The sequence below is a fragment of the Chlamydotis macqueenii genome, chromosome Z (genome assembly GCF_036417535.1).
Source record: "Chlamydotis macqueenii isolate bChlMac1 chromosome Z, bChlMac1.mat, whole genome shotgun sequence".
Lineage (NCBI taxonomy): Eukaryota > Metazoa > Chordata > Aves > Otidiformes > Otididae > Chlamydotis > Chlamydotis macqueenii.
In genome coordinates, this window is record NC_141593.1 from 14,705,015 (window position 1) to 14,720,300 (window position 15,286).

Here is a 15,286-nt window from a genome sequence, read left to right on the forward strand (position 1 = left end):
CCACCCTCTCATGCAGTGTTCGCCGGATGCTGATCTTCTTGATTTCACTGGTCAGCTGATCTTCACGGGGTCACAAAAGTATGAAACTTGCACACAGTACGTAAGATTTAGTGTGGAGCTTGTAGGGCAGCAGATAATACCAAGTAGATATAAACTCACATCCTGTCCTAGCTATGCATTTCCTCTGAATATACAAAGATAACAAAGGAACAAGATGATGTATTTGTGTCACAGATGTAAGGTTTATGGATTTTTAACACAAATTCACAATTCAGCACATGACAGTTTTCAAGCGTTTAATTTTACAGTTACCACTGTCTTTTTGACTTCCATTAACTCCTTATATCTTCCCTTCCCTCTTGAGTAGTAAAGAGACGAGTATTAACAGAACAGCTCTCTGTCAGAGGCACACCCATATTTATTTTCCTTTAAAACTTTATAAACAGTCACCGGTATTGTTTCAGTAGTCATACCTGTCAAAGGGGCTCTACGGAAATGTTTTTCTCTTGCATAATAGCACACATCTGGCTTGCTCTAGGCATGACAGTAAAGCCCTTTCCTGCACAGAACAAGTCATTGTGCAATGGAGACATGCTGAGCCGTCTGATAACAGAGAAGATTTCCTGCAAATGACTGATATCACTACAGGAATGAGCACTTGCTTTCATGAGACTTGTTTTAATAGAAGAGACCAGAAAAGCTGACATTGTAGCTATCTGAATTCTGCACCTCCTTGGGTGAATCATTTGGTCCTGATGGGGGACAATGTGCTAGGAGATCTGGGTGCGTAAGGAGTGCACTAAGCAGCTTTAAAAACTATCTGGGGAACCAGCCAGAATTCTCCAGCAAGCTGGGTCACAGGCTGCCAGTGGATAGCCTTGCACTCGATGAGCTGATGCTCCTTTTTGGCCTTCATTTATAATCTGAGACAACTGCTTTTGGAAAACAGTGATCTACTCAATCCTGCACATAAGCACACCTTCTGAATTCTTGGTTTCATATCTGCAGTTTATAAATTCCTTCATTTATTCAGATAAGAGGCGTTTTCTTTATTAAAGAAGCGAAATGTATGATTCACAGTTTTCTACTATTAGTTTATTATTAATTTTTATTTGTTTGCTACTTTACAGCTTTCTTTGGGAGAGGCTACCAACACTCAGTCTGGCTGGATGTTGTCTGCCTTTTTCAACACTGCCCTGAGAAGTCCACAGCTGGAGCAGAACATCTGTGCTTTGGTATTATTCCCAAACTCACCTGAATGTTGTGTCCAGAAGGCTTATCAGGCTACCTTAATGAACACAGATTTCTCCAGATTGTCACTGAGGTGATTCTGGAAAAGGAAAAAAGCACAGGGATTTTTTAGCCATACAAATGGCTAATATGGGTTGAACCAGAGATATGGATAAAGATAATTTGGATGCTTGCCTTAGATTTTTTTTACTCATGTAAAAAAAAAACCACTATAAACCTGGTTATTTTGAGACTTACAACTAAATTGTATTGTTTCATAAAATAACTGTCACAAATCCTAGAGTTAGTGCTGGGAAACACCACACTCATCCCTAAGAGCAAAAGGAGAACCTGAAAAGTTATAATCTGTCAAATTTTAGATTTGAAAAGCTATTGGGACAAATTATGAACTGTTCATTTAAAAGCTCCCATCTAACCTGACAGTACAATGAAAAGAGTGAAGCCACAGGAAAAAAAAAAAAAAAGTAAAGAAAGAAACACTATGGAAAACGCCATGGAAAAAAAACAAATGGTCAGAAAAACCCCACACATTAATGAAAAGTAAGCAAACCAATAACCATGTCTGGAGAGGACGAAGGTGCTAGAATGGAAATTTTTAATTCTTGTGTAGTATTTTGGTCCTATAGCGGTAACTTTAGCAACATTTAAATTTGAAGTAAAAGCTATTGGAGATACAGTTCTTCAACCAAAAATGAGATCTGTAATGGTTTAAAGCGAACCTTTATTTTTTTGTAATGCAGGAGGCATCAACATTCACAATGATGTCTGCCGTGTACCAGAAAACAAAAATAGGTGTGGCAGACTCCTAGACTGAAAACAATTGTCTGAGCAGAGCTGCTAACAACAACAATGATATGGTTACATTAGCAAGGTCATTAAGCAATAAATAAATTAATAAAGTGCCACAGATTTTACTTCAGAAGTTTTTCAGATTACAAACCATCAGTATTGATAAAATTTTCTTGCATTATTGTATTATAAAACACTGTGCGGAGTCTTAGGAGTTCAGGCATTACAGAGTATGTAAAAATTAATCTGAACTTGACTGAATGTCTATTATTTCTGTTTTGTTTGATGTTGTACAATGTATATGCTGAACAGCTACCTTAACTTCATAGGCATTTACCCTTTCAGTGGAGGATGAACACTGCAGAGGTAGTCATGTAGACCTGGCACCAGGGAAAAGTGATGGGGTTGATAAACACGTTCACTCACAGAACGACATGTGGACACACAGCCATTGCATGCGGCAGTGACTGGCGCACAGGCTGTCAAAAGGGGGACCGTTGTGTCTGCTTTGACAAGTTAAATTATTGTACTGGCTTATCTGGATGAATACGTTTTCACCTGGTGGCAACACAGGGAGCCTGGCTGATGAGGGATGCCCCTGAGGCCTCTGGCCGAGAAGAGAAACTCGAGTTCCGTGTTGCTGGTGCTCAGGCGGGACAGCAGAGGGGCTGGCTGCGGCCTTCTCCCGCGGCCCCACAACCCAGCAGCACCGTCGGAGCTTTTCACTGCTGCTCTCCCGTCTTCTTCTTCAGCTGCGGGGGCCTAGAGCGAGAGGGCCAGGCGCCACGGGAAGCAATGGCAGCCTCGCCGGGCAGCACTTCCATTTTGCCACCACTTCGCGACGACCATTTCGAAGGCCATCCGCGCCGCACCGACGCACGTAGAGAGACTACAACTCCCAGAATTGCACGGGGCAGCAGAGCCCCGCCTCCACCGCCTGCGCGCCCTGTCGTGTGAAAGGTGACTCTGCCGTCACTTCCTCCGCGTGGTGCAGGCCGGGAATGCGAGTCGGGATTGGCCGGCGCCCGCCCCGCTTTCCAGCGTGCTGGGGGAGCAGGAAGCGGTAACGGCGGAGCGGGCGCGGCGGGGCGAGGGGCTCCTGGCGGTGAGTACCTAGCGGAACCGCCTTCCCTCCCCGCGGGGCGCTGCGCCGCTGGGGCGCGACCTGGCCGGGAATTGAAAAGGGATCGATTTAATGCGCGCTTTGATGACGTAATAACCACTAACGAGGCGGTGGCGCTGCCAAACGGATGACTCGGGCCGGCACCGGCCGGGTGCCCTCCTCGGGGGCGCACCCTGGGGATACCCGCGCCCGCCGGCGGCCACCCGCACCGCTCTCGGAGCGCCCGTGCCCGGCGGGCACGCGGCGGTGGCTAGGCCTTCCGGCTTCTCCCGCTCCTGGGACTCGGCGGGCGCCCATTGGCTCCTCCGACGAGGGCGGGCTCTGGCTCCGCCTTACGATTGGCGGAGATCGCGCTAACTGCTATCAGCGCCCGCCAATGGGGCTGCGGCTGGGCTGCGAGAAGCAGTGGCTGGCAGCGGGGCTGTAGCCCGGAGGAGGCGCGCGCGCGCGGCCGCAGGGGGCTCTGCGGGGGCGGAGCCGGCGGGTGGTGGGCGGGGCGAGAGGGCGGCGGCGCGTGCTGGCGGGGCGGGTGACGGTGCCGCCTGGCGGTCGCTGTCGGGGGGGGGGGCAGAGGCGTCTCGTGCCCCGCGGCGCTTTGGGCCTTGGCGGGGGCGGGGGCGGGGGGGCACCGAGGGGCTGGCAGCCGGCCTTGCTCCGCCGCTGTCGTTTGTGAGCAAAAGCAGGCAGCAAAGTGCGGGAGAACTCCTCGCTCCGGTGGTACCTGGAAGGTACCACAGCTGATGGCCGCCAGACAGCTCTGCAGTACCCCGTTCCCGGAGATGGCGGCGGTTTGGCCGACGCTCAGTCTGCCCCGCCGGGTCATCGGAACTGCCGTAGCGCTGCTCGGCCTGCATTGGTGTGTGGTCCGTGTAGGCAAAGAAAATAAATGTCTAGTGCCTGAAATAGAGGGCGTTCCTGTTGTAGTCCAGGAGGTTGGTAATAAGATGGCTTCACTGAGGTGGATTTATAAAAACAGATCTGCACATAGTATGCAGGAGATCTGCACGTAGCATCACGGGAGATGCATCCGGTGTTTCAAGCTGATGAGGTTAAGTTGGTGGTTGACTGCATCTTCCAGGAAAATAAAGGAAAACAACTGAAGTAGTCCAGTTTCCATCACTCGTCTATTAGCCTACTAATGAGTAGCAATGTGGATCACTTCTGTCTGCCCTCCTTCGCTTCTTGGTTTTCTCGACTGTACCTTCCACTTCTTCCTCCAAAGTAGTCATTCTTATTGAATATGTGCTGTTCTGTTGGAGTTTTTTTCTGCAGGATCACTGAGGTTTTAAAATTAGAATATTCAATGAGTGTTGCAACTGCATTTAGATAAATTCACTCTCTTTATTAGTTCTATGTTAATTCATGACAATAAACCAGCTATCATAAGGTGTGTTTTCTTACTCATGTTTTTTGAGTGTTCTGAGAAAGACAGAAACTTTAAAAAACTTCTTAGATTTTGGTAGGGAGGAGGTTACTGTATTATTTTGAAACTTTTTTGGTGATATATCCCTATAAATACTCAATTTGGAAGTAAATTGTATTGGGGTAGGTGGAAATCATGAGAGTAGGAGGTCAAAATTTTGTTATTTTAAGGAATTATGCTGTAACTGCAAGCCATCTGTCCTTTCACTATGTGTCAAAAATGGGCAAGAATAATTAAACAGCCAGGTAAATGGCTAACAACTTCCCGTGTGAGACTTTATGTGGGATAGAAGACAGAAGAACGGCTGGAGCTGTTGGTCATCTGTTTTAGAACCGTCATGACAGATGAGGTGAAGTGAATGCAGCAGCAATATCCACTCCCTTCCAGTTCACCTTCTCCCTTGCCCTCACAGGCTGGTCTCCTCTGTCTGCTTTAAGACCCTGATAGGTATTTTAGCATCTGCTTGGCAAAGCAGTAACAACAGGTAGAGCTAGACTTCTATAAGAGGTTGCTCCTGCTCTTCTTTTTTTATGCTCTTTGCAAAATGACTTCTACATGGGTCGGTTTCTCTGAGATGCAAGAAAGACTCATAGAATCATAGAATAGTTTGGAAGGGACCTTTAAAGCCCATCCAGTCCAACCGCCCTGCAAGGAGCAGGGACATCTCCAACCAGATCAGCCCTGTACAACCTGGCCTTGACTGTTTCCAGGGATGGGGCATCAACAACCTCTTTGGGCAACCTGTGCCAGGGTTCCACCACCCTCATTATAAAAAGAGTGTGTTTTGTGGTGAAAATAGGAATTCCACAATTTTCTTGATGTTTATTAGTTGTAAGAAAATTATTTTGCTTTTATCTTAACTCTGTAATTTTCCTCTCTACTTCTTTCAAAGCTCACATACCCGTATGTGTGTTTCTTATAAGTGAAGTAGAATTTACACAGCTGCACAGGGGAGTTAGCCAGTGTGGTGGCATCATCTCAGATGTGGTTAGTACACGTAAGGAACCGTTTTGCACTCAGGACTTTCCAATTCCAATCGCACACAAAAAGAATCTGCCCTGGAAATCAAGGAGCACCTGCTCTCTAGTTTCTTCTAGCATTCTGAAGAAAACTGCTTCTTTGCCACTTCTGAAATTTCCGTCTCTATATTCAGTGTTTGGTTTGATACTAACTGCTCTACTAGCGTTCTTCCTTTTGTCCATACTAAGTGTAACAGTATGGTGAAGGGTATGTCTCAAATTCCTTTAAGACTCCTTCAAGCCTGATCAGAAACCACATGTTCTTCAAAGTGAGTTAGACTGTGAAAATAAACAATGTTTCTGTGCTAATGTGACTTTGAAATGTCTTTGCTTTTTCTGTGGCATTCTCAGTGTGAGGTGTTTGAACGTGGGAGTTTAAGATGAGTGCTGCACAGATCTGAAGTCATTTTGCCAGGAGTTAATTTGTGAAATGCTTTCATTGAAGCACTTGGACTCTCTGTGAAGGTTCTTTTTGCATAAGCAGCAAACTAGCATCTGCATCTCATCTACAGGCAAAGTTCTGCTAACCCTCTTCAGGTTTGAGAACCTCTGCAGCTCCCACCCCCATCTATGTTTATGGTACAAGTGAGGGAGGAAGGGCCATCAGATTACATATATGTGTCTCTTTCAAAAGTCTGGCAAAGAGTATTTCACCTTGCAGGGGGAGAAGTGTAAGTAGGTTGTGTGAATAAGATGCTCTTTGTTCTTGGGTGTGACAGCACAGGAAATCACTGGCAACTCTTATGTACTCAGAAGCTGAAAAGTGCTGCTTTATTACATCCTTATTTAAAGGAAGTAAACATCTTGTGTTTACTAGGTGACAAATGTGAAAAAATTTAAGAACTGTTCTTCCGCCAAGTGCATTGGTAGAATTGAGAGAAGTAACTGTATGAAGATTCTGACATTATGCTGCTATGATGTTGTTGTATACTTACCTGTGGAGGTGTTAACAGCCCTGCAGTATTTGCTTTGAGGGGGGTGGATCCCTGCTGAATCTGTAGAATAAAGAAATACACTTACTCACTTAGGTTGTTTTTTCATGTGTATAAATGAGGCGATATTCCACATCATTAGCCCTGCCGTTTCCCACCTGTCAACTAAAAGTGGGTAAACCTGTAATCAAGACAGTGTAGTGTTTTTGTTGGTTTTGTAGTTCCTGAAAAGTGTGACTTAGCTCATGTTTGTGTACTAACTTGCCTGAACATAGTATGTACTGAGTGGCACGCTATTCTTACTCTAATACTACATCTTTTGCAGACTCGTCCTTTTACTATGGAAGCCGAAGAAACAATGGAATGTATCCAGGAATTCCCTGAACACTATAAAGTTATTTTGGATAGACTGAACGAACAACGTGAGCAGGATCAGTTTACAGATATCACTCTGATTGTCGATGGTACGTACAAGCCTGAGAACCAGTTGGTATACAGAGAATTTTCAAAGCTGTGCTGGGAAGCCGTTTGGTTTGTCACAGGTCAGCTGTCAAACTGGGCTGGTAACAAATTCTTGGTTCTGTACTGCTGTGCGAGTTACTCACAGAGTTTCACTTTAAATCATGGAGTGAACAGTGTCTCCAGCAGTGACTAATAATTTTCCTTCTGCTTTTCTAGACAAGGGGCTAAATATTTTCAGATAGAAGCCCACTTTGAAACTGCTGTGCTTTATTTAACAGGTTGTCTAACGATTTCCAAAACACTGTTAAAATATTTTTCCCTAACTGGAGTTGACTGTTTGCATGCAGAGAACTTGTACAAATATTGCATTTTAAAAAAAAACCAACCACGTTGAAATAAGATTTACTTCTTGCTTCTCTGGTATCTGCCTACTATTTTAATATATAGTTAAAATAGAGTAGGAGCACTCACTTTTATTTTGTATGTGTTCTAAGGACATAAGTATTAGTTTAAAAGGATGATGACATAAGTTTTAGTTTAAAAGCACTTATGATAATAAGTGCTTATTATCTCGTTAGAAAAGGTAGTGTCTGATAAATCAGCTAATATTGCTTCTTATCCCAAACATATCTTGGAACCAGTGAGGACTTCAAGGAAAATAGGTAGTGTCCGCTAGGACAGACTTAGCTAAAGGAGTACCACCTGATCTTTAAAAGGATAGCAAGAACTCACTTGAAGGAAAAGGGTCCTACACAGCCTGGATTAGTAAAAAGTAAGCAAATGAAGAAAAAAAATTACTTTTTAGGAATTGTCATAGTTTCTCTGACAGCGCTTGCACGAAACTTATCCTGAGTGTTTGTTCCTGCTCTGTTTTTACCAAATCCGTGTGTTGAGCTCAAAGCTGGTTTCCTGTGCAGCTGTGTAGTTCTGATCTATGTTGCTTTTCTTATCCCTGTCCCACGGAGCTTTATGAATGTTCACGCTTGTGCCAGGGAGAAGGCAACAAAGTGATGGGGAATACACAGTCTGGAAATCAGGAAGAACAGAGCAGAACTGCTTCTGTTCTGCAGCGGTGTTTATGCTGGCGGAAGTAGTGATAAAATATATCAGTCTGTAAAAGCAAAAAAAAAACCAAGGGTAAACCTAGATAAAACCTGACAGCTGAGCCCAAGACATACAGGAAAAAGTTTGCATAGGAATTTCCTATAACTTAAATATCTGAAAAGAGAAACACTGGAGAGAGTGAGTCCTTCAGTTGATTGAGTTACAGAGCCTTAGCAAGGTCAGTGATGTCAGCAAGGGTCTGTGTGAGATAGGACAGGCTAGCTGTGGTGGTATCACGTTACAAGGACACATACTAAGTAACTATATGCTGCTGGAATAGATTTATAGACTGGGTGGTCTGTTTTCTGCGTCTTCACTTATTCTGCACTATAAGTGAGGAAGGTGTCATCCTAGACTAAAATTTCTATCTCTTTTTGCAGGTCATCATTTCAAAGCTCATAAGGCTGTTCTTGCTGCCTGTAGCCAGTTCTTCTACAAATTCTTTCAAGATTTCACTCAGGAGCCCTTGGTGGAGATTGAAGGTAATTTGGTTTGTGCAAATAAAAACCTTCAGAGTTGTGTGCCCAAGCTGGAAATGAATGTAGTATACTTGGTATGGGCTTACATACACACTTGGTCATATCACTTAGCTTTCTAGATCTCAGCTCTTGAGTTGTTCTAAGGCACCTACCACCACTAGGAAAAAAACTTCCCCTGAAGAAAAATTAAAAAGAAAAAGAACAATCTTGAATTAAATCTTTTGGACAAGAAAGTGTGAGGTTCTGTGCATGGTGTTTTCCCTTTTTTTATTTTTATTTTTTTTCTTTCTTACTCCCAATACCTGGCTAATGGAGGTCAGGCAGGTGCTGTATATTTTTAGGACTAGCAATGTGACATACAATTTTTCCCTGACTACAGCCGTTCTGGTCAGATGAAAAAGGATGCTAGTGATGACCAATGGCAGATGCCTTGGCTGGGATGCAAGAACAGGATAAACATGGAGCAATACTTGCCTGGTAGGCAGGAAGCAAATTCCTAGAGGAATATTTCAGTCTCCAGTGACTTGCCACTCAGAGATCTCTTGAGAGAGATATTGTTTTTGTGTTTAAATCTATACTTTTTATTATTCAAACAACTTTTTGTCCATCGTAACTTTCCTTTTATCTTCGTCATGGCATAACTCTGTACTTGTTCCAGATTCACATGTTTCTATCATAGACTTTTTATTCTAACATGAGCCTTTTAAGGGTGTCATTGTTATGAAACTGGCAGCTGCAGTACTGTGGGCAAAATAATGAGCTAGCAAGGGTGTAAGATTCATCAGATAGATGAGACTGAGGAACTGCTAAAAAGAAACTTGTTTTTCTTGCCTGTATACAGGTGTAAGTAACATGGCATTTCGTCACCTTATTGAGTTCACCTATACAGCAAAACTAATGGTCCAAGGTGAGGAAGAAGCAAATGATGTTTGGAAAGCAGCTGAGTATCTACAGATGTTAGAAGCGATCAAAGCACTTGAAATCAGGTAAGCACATAAGTCTCTTTTTCTTCCCGTCACTGAAATGTAGAGTCACATGAATCCTTTTAAAAGAGCTGGCTGCTGTTTTGCAGTGCTGTTCCTTATTCTGGCACCTCCTAAACTTGTGTGGGACCATATACTCTTCTACAATAAGACACGGGTCCAAATTACACAGGCTGAAAAATGAATGTCACATTCTTTGGGCTGGAACTCAATGACGAGTGACGTGGCTGGTAAATGTTGCAGACATAGTAGGGCTGTGACTTTGTGGTAACTAATAGCAGATCTCTGTGCTATCTGACTGCCCACACCTGATTGACGGCTGGGTGTACGGTGACAATGTGCTTCAGGTAATTAAACCACATTAACAATCTTGTGCTGGTGTTTTGATTTCATGCATCTTTCTGCTATATTTGAGAGAATAAGCAGTGATCTTAAAACTTCTTGCTGCAAAATTAACTTCTCAAACTTCTTGAATGAATTTCTCTGTTATAATCAGTTTTACCTGGGATAATACTTAATCAAATGTTGCTGTGGCACCTTTTATCCAGTACCAGGAGCTGTACTCCATCACCAAACTCCAAACTGAGAAAAGCAGGTGCCAGTCCCATCATGCTGGTTTTCTTTCCCGTCCTTCACTTCACAAAGTGCTGTCACGTTCTCATTCGTTCTGTGTGCTACACTGTTCTGCTGGCATGATGCAGAAGGAGGGGCAATAAATGCTCCCAGCACTGAGGTTTTTCTTGCTTTCTCTTCTAGACCTGCTGAAAAGTCTTTGCAGGCTAAGGAAATACTGTTGCTTCCTTTTTATCTCCCCATAGGCAGGTTAGCCAAGGAGAGTGGCCTTGGCCCCAAGTTCTTTTAGTAGCCAAGCTAACTTTTATTTAAAAAAAAACCTCTGTGACATGGTACACTGGAAACTTGGTTTTCAACATCAGCATTCATTTCTGAATTAACTTATGCTGTGCTTATTCTGTAGATTGGCAGCAGAGCTGAATAAGTATGGGGTTTTATTTAATAGGAAAGATATGGATTGTGCATTTCTAGTCCTTCTCTCCAGCCCCACAAACACTCTTTTTTGACATTGTTAGGATTAAGCATAGTACCACCAAAATAATGTATTTTTCAATTATTATTATTATTATTCAGGAGGAAAAAAAGCAGACCTTAGCTGTCTGCTTAAGGAATTTTAAAAGAAAATTGAAACTGAAAAAGTGCATTCTATTCAGTATCACTTTGAGTCAGTGTGCACTGGTAGAGCTGTTGAATAAGGATTCAGGTCCATCCCGCCTGTAACTATTTCCCACTGTTGTATAATGTCTGTGCAGTTTGTTGGTTATGCATCACTAGTAAATGCTGTAATTCTTACGTTACAAGGAAACAAATGTTTTGCTTAAAGAACAGACATGCAAGCCAGTCTATTCTTAGTTATTTCCATTTTTCTTAGATTTTGAAAAGATTTTTTTGTGGAGGTTTCTCTGGTTTGTTTTGGTTTTTTTTTTTTTGCTGAGAAAGGCAAACGAGTACCACTGTCAGTGTCTATTTTCTCCTCCACAGTAAGAGGGGGAAGAATTGCAATACAGTGCCTCAGTCAGAGCTTTGACTGAAAGGAGTAAACTTCAGAAACTTCAGCTGAAATAGAGATGATTATAGACCTGACTATTTGTATAATACGTTGGAGTTGCACATCACATAATCTAGACTAGAACGAAAACAACCATCTGTTATTCCAGGCTAGATGAAACTGTGAGTTTAGCTACTCTGTCTTCCTGTGTCTGAGCAAGTTAATAAGCTGTGTACTGCATTAGATCATTAGCTATACATCTCTGAGATATGATTTACAGATACTGGGCCGAAGCTTTATCTCTCCTATTACTAGAAAACATGAAAGTGATAGGGAGTAGATTACGTGAAAGGATTCATCAGGCTGCAAAGGAAGGTAAAAGCACAACTTCTGTCAGTCTGATTTGAGGGAAAGATAGCCACTCATTTTCAAAACTGATAATCAGTAGTCAAACCCCAAGCACATAAGTGCTGCGGATGATCTTGAGGTTGTGACTTGAAAGCGTTGGCCTACTCAGCTCTGTCTGTGCTTGAGATGGCATGCTATCCCTGACATCTTGGAGGAGGGGGCTTCTGTGTGTATGATGCAGGGAGAACAGGAACAGAGCTAGGTGTTGTGTTTATGCCTAAAAAGTTAAACTAGAATACTCTTTCCACATCCCAGTAGCTTTTGATCTTACCTCAGCTTTAGCTGTGTGCTTTCCTGAAGTATGTTACAACTGAGATGTTACAATGATCTTGTGTGAAGTCACAGCTGTAATGTTTTCTAACAAGCTGTAAGCGCTGCAGGCAGTTGCATACACTCCAGAGCTTAAGAGATGAGTAGCGTAGGGAGGACTTGAATTGTATTTCTGAGCAGGCAGGCCAAAGAACTCCTTCCTTCGGGGAAGTTTTTTACCACGTAGAGAATTTCACAAGTGTCTTAGGTAAACCTATGTGATTAGGTTAACTGGCCTTTTTTTTGGTAGGTGCTTTGTATCATTCAAGCAGAGCTATTTAAAACACTTTAGTAGCCTTATGTCAAAGACTATGTCAAAGGCTCTGCAGTTTATCGTGGCTTTCCAGTATCTTAAGGGGGCTTATAAGAGAGACAAGGATACATTTTTTAGCAAGACCTGTTGTGGCAGGACAAGAGATAATGGTTTTAAAATAGAGGGGGGTAGATTCAGACTTCATATAAGGAAAAATTTTTTTACAGTAAGGGTGGTGAAACACTGGCACAGGTTGCCCAGGGAGGTGGTGATGCCCCATCCCTGGAAACATTTAAGGTCAGGTTGGACAGGGCTCTGAGCAACCTGATCTGGTGGGAGATATCCCTGCTCCTTGCAGGGGGGTTGGACAAGATGACCTTTAAAGGTCCCTTCCACCCAAAACTATTCTTTGATTCTATGATTCTGTTTCACGCTGAAAGGAGCATAGATGACAGAGAAATTAGCTTCTGACATGCACACACATTACATGGTCATTCATCATTCAGCTTCTTTGAGAAGCAGCTAGTGTTGGATGCAGAAGCTCAGTATTAGGCGTTGAATTATTATGTCAGTGCTTATGGATCTTAACTATGTTTATGCAAATGCTTTACAGGAACAAAGAAAATTCATCACCATTAGAATCAAATCAAGAACAAGGCAAAAATAAACCAAAAAAGAGGAAGATCGCTGAAACCTCTAATGTTATCACAGAAACACTGCCATCTGCAGAATCTGAGCCTGTTGAAATTGAGGTTGAGATTGCTGAAGGGACAATTGAAGTGGAAGATGACAGCATCGAAACACTTGAAGAAGTAGCTTCTGCAGAGCAATCCATAAAGTACATACAGACAACGGGTACATCAGATGAATCTGCGTTGGCTCTGTTGGCAGATATCACCAGCAAGTATCGTCAGGGAGAGAGAAAATGCCAGATTCAAGAAGAAGGTGATAGTGCAACTGATCCCTCGTGCAAACAGGTAGAAGGTATTGAAATTGTGGAACTTCAGCTGTCACACGTGAACAATTTATTCCACTGTGAGAAATGTAATCGTTCATTTAAATTGTTTTACCATTTTAAGGAACACATGAAAACACACTCTACTGAGAGTTACAAGTGTGACATGTGCAATAAAAGGTACCTACGAGAGAGTGCTTTGAAACAGCATCTCACCTGTTATCACCTTGATGAAGGTGGTGCCAGCAAGAAGCAAAGGCCTGGCAAAAAAATACATATATGCCAGTACTGTGATAAGCAGTTTGACCACTTTGGACATTTTAAAGAGCACCTCCGGAAGCACACAGGTAAGAGTACTGCTATAGTCCTGTCTTTGTGGCCTTGGCCCTACCATTTTGGGGTTTTGCATGTTTTGGGGAAATGGAGAATATGCTGAAGAGAACACATGAGTCCTGAGTGCTAGAAATACTTGTCTTCTAGTTAGAACTAAAATGCTGGTTTGTCTTCTTGTTTGTTCATTTGTTTTGTTTCCCACAAATGTAAACTTTTGAGGGACTGAGGTGGTTAAATACAGGCACCTAAAACCCAAAAGCACTAATGAAGATTCTCTCTTAAATCTACTAAATCTTAAAGACTTTTTCAGAATAAGTTCTTATGGCATGTTTTCTTCTTCAAAATTATCAAACCGAGGAACTACTTTTATTTTCACAATTCTACTAGTTGAAATATGATCTGAACTGTGAGCTTCTCAGTGGAATACAGTTTAGAGGGTTTCTCTGTCTAACAGAACTTCTGAGCAAATGCCTGTTAATGCATCAGGCATAAAATATCCCCTAACAATTCTCTCTTGTACCATCTTGTTTGGAAAGTTTCCCCTTGCTCTTGACCGCTCATCTATTATGTGATTTTTCTTTGTTAATTAACACAGCAAAACATTTCTAGTGACTATAGTACACTTTTTTTTTACTGTGAAATCTGCCCCTTTGAAAGCTGGATAGCATCTTCTGAGTACAAAATGACTTGTGCTCCTTCTTCCTTCTTTATTATATGGGAGGTTAAGATGCTCCTTCTTCATCTCACTGGAAAGTCTACTATCTGAACAGATACTGAGCATTATACAGATAACTGAATGTAGAATGTATGCGGTCCTGATCTTCCAGGTGTTTTTGGTTAATATGTCAGTCGTGAGTCATCAGTAAGAATTTAATGGAGGGTAGCAGTCCTATTTCTTTCACAGCTTCTTACTGTTGTTAAAGCCTTTTAATTCAAACTCCTTTGTACCATTGTATGGAACTGCTGAGTACTGATACATGACACTGTGTGCAGTCTATTCCAAATAGCCCCTTAGAAGTTCCATTTATAAACAGTCTTTGCCAAGTCCTTATCCCCTGTGAAGCAGGGAGTGTTTCTCCATTATGCACGATCCAAATACAAGCTACTTAACAAAAGTCTTCCAGAGAACAGTTTGTGGCAGATTAACAGAATAACCCAAATACCACAATACGTTGATTGCTGTTGCGATGAAGGAGTCTGGGGACAAAGCAACTTAGCATGTCACAGGGGGTACAAAGTACTTGCTAAATACATATTCATAGAACAAGTATAACACGTGGAGTCTTCCATCTTCATAAAATCTCACGTGTATGAGACTAAACTCATACTTGGATCACATGAAAGGGAGGAGAAGCAAGTTGTCACCTCTGTCAGAGGAGTTTAGCCCCCAGCTTGCCAGTGTGTTTCTCGGAGAAGAGAAGGCACCTGGCACACTCTCTGTGTTTTCCATCACTGCTGTGACAGGTGTAGCTGAAGTCACATCATTCATTTGCACTGTGCAAGAAGTCACACAATGTCTTTTGGCCTTTGGATATTGCTGCCATTATCTTTGAATTGTCACTTTCAGACACTTTTGCCAGAATAAGTTGAAGACTACTGAAGAATTTGAGTAGCAGTAGAATAAATCTGCCCTTGACTGGTGCCTAGGTCCAAATAACTATTTAAATGTGACCAGATCATGGGTGATGTGAAGGTCTGTGGTGTGAGTTTTGCTCTCTGATATCCTTTGGTTGCAAAGTCTATGACTTTTGACCTGCAAGACTGATGGCAGTTCAGCATCCTCTGCATTAACTGTACAACAGTCTCCAAAAACATACCATTTTTTAAACCATTAAGGGGAATGTTCCCACCATTTAACATCTTTCTGTAGCCTTTAGGTGTATAAGTGAGAATTATAGGCTA

The 15,286-nt window shown here is 42.5% G+C and overlaps 1 protein-coding gene across 2 annotated transcripts in view; it reads left to right on the forward strand.

The window, feature by feature from the left end:
- The first annotated feature begins 3,064 nt into the window (after nt 1-3,064).
- The window catches only part of ZBTB35 (zinc finger and BTB domain containing 35), a 20,977-nt gene continuing 8,755 nt past the window's right edge, over nt 3,065-15,286 (forward strand). The window contains exons 1-5 of one of the 2 annotated variants that reach the window (XM_086771144.1): nt 3,065-3,145; nt 6,863-7,001; nt 8,484-8,585; nt 9,424-9,568; nt 12,710-13,398. In XM_086771144.1, coding sequence (XP_086627270.1) covers nt 6,878-7,001; nt 8,484-8,585; nt 9,424-9,568; nt 12,710-13,398 — 1,060 coding nt within the window. In that variant the 5' untranslated portion in view covers nt 3,065-3,145; nt 6,863-6,877. Of the gene's footprint in view, nt 3,146-3,789; nt 4,096-6,862; nt 7,002-8,483; nt 8,586-9,423; nt 9,569-12,709; nt 13,399-15,286 lie in introns of those variants that run through there. The other variant, XM_086771143.1, reaches the window with a different exon arrangement.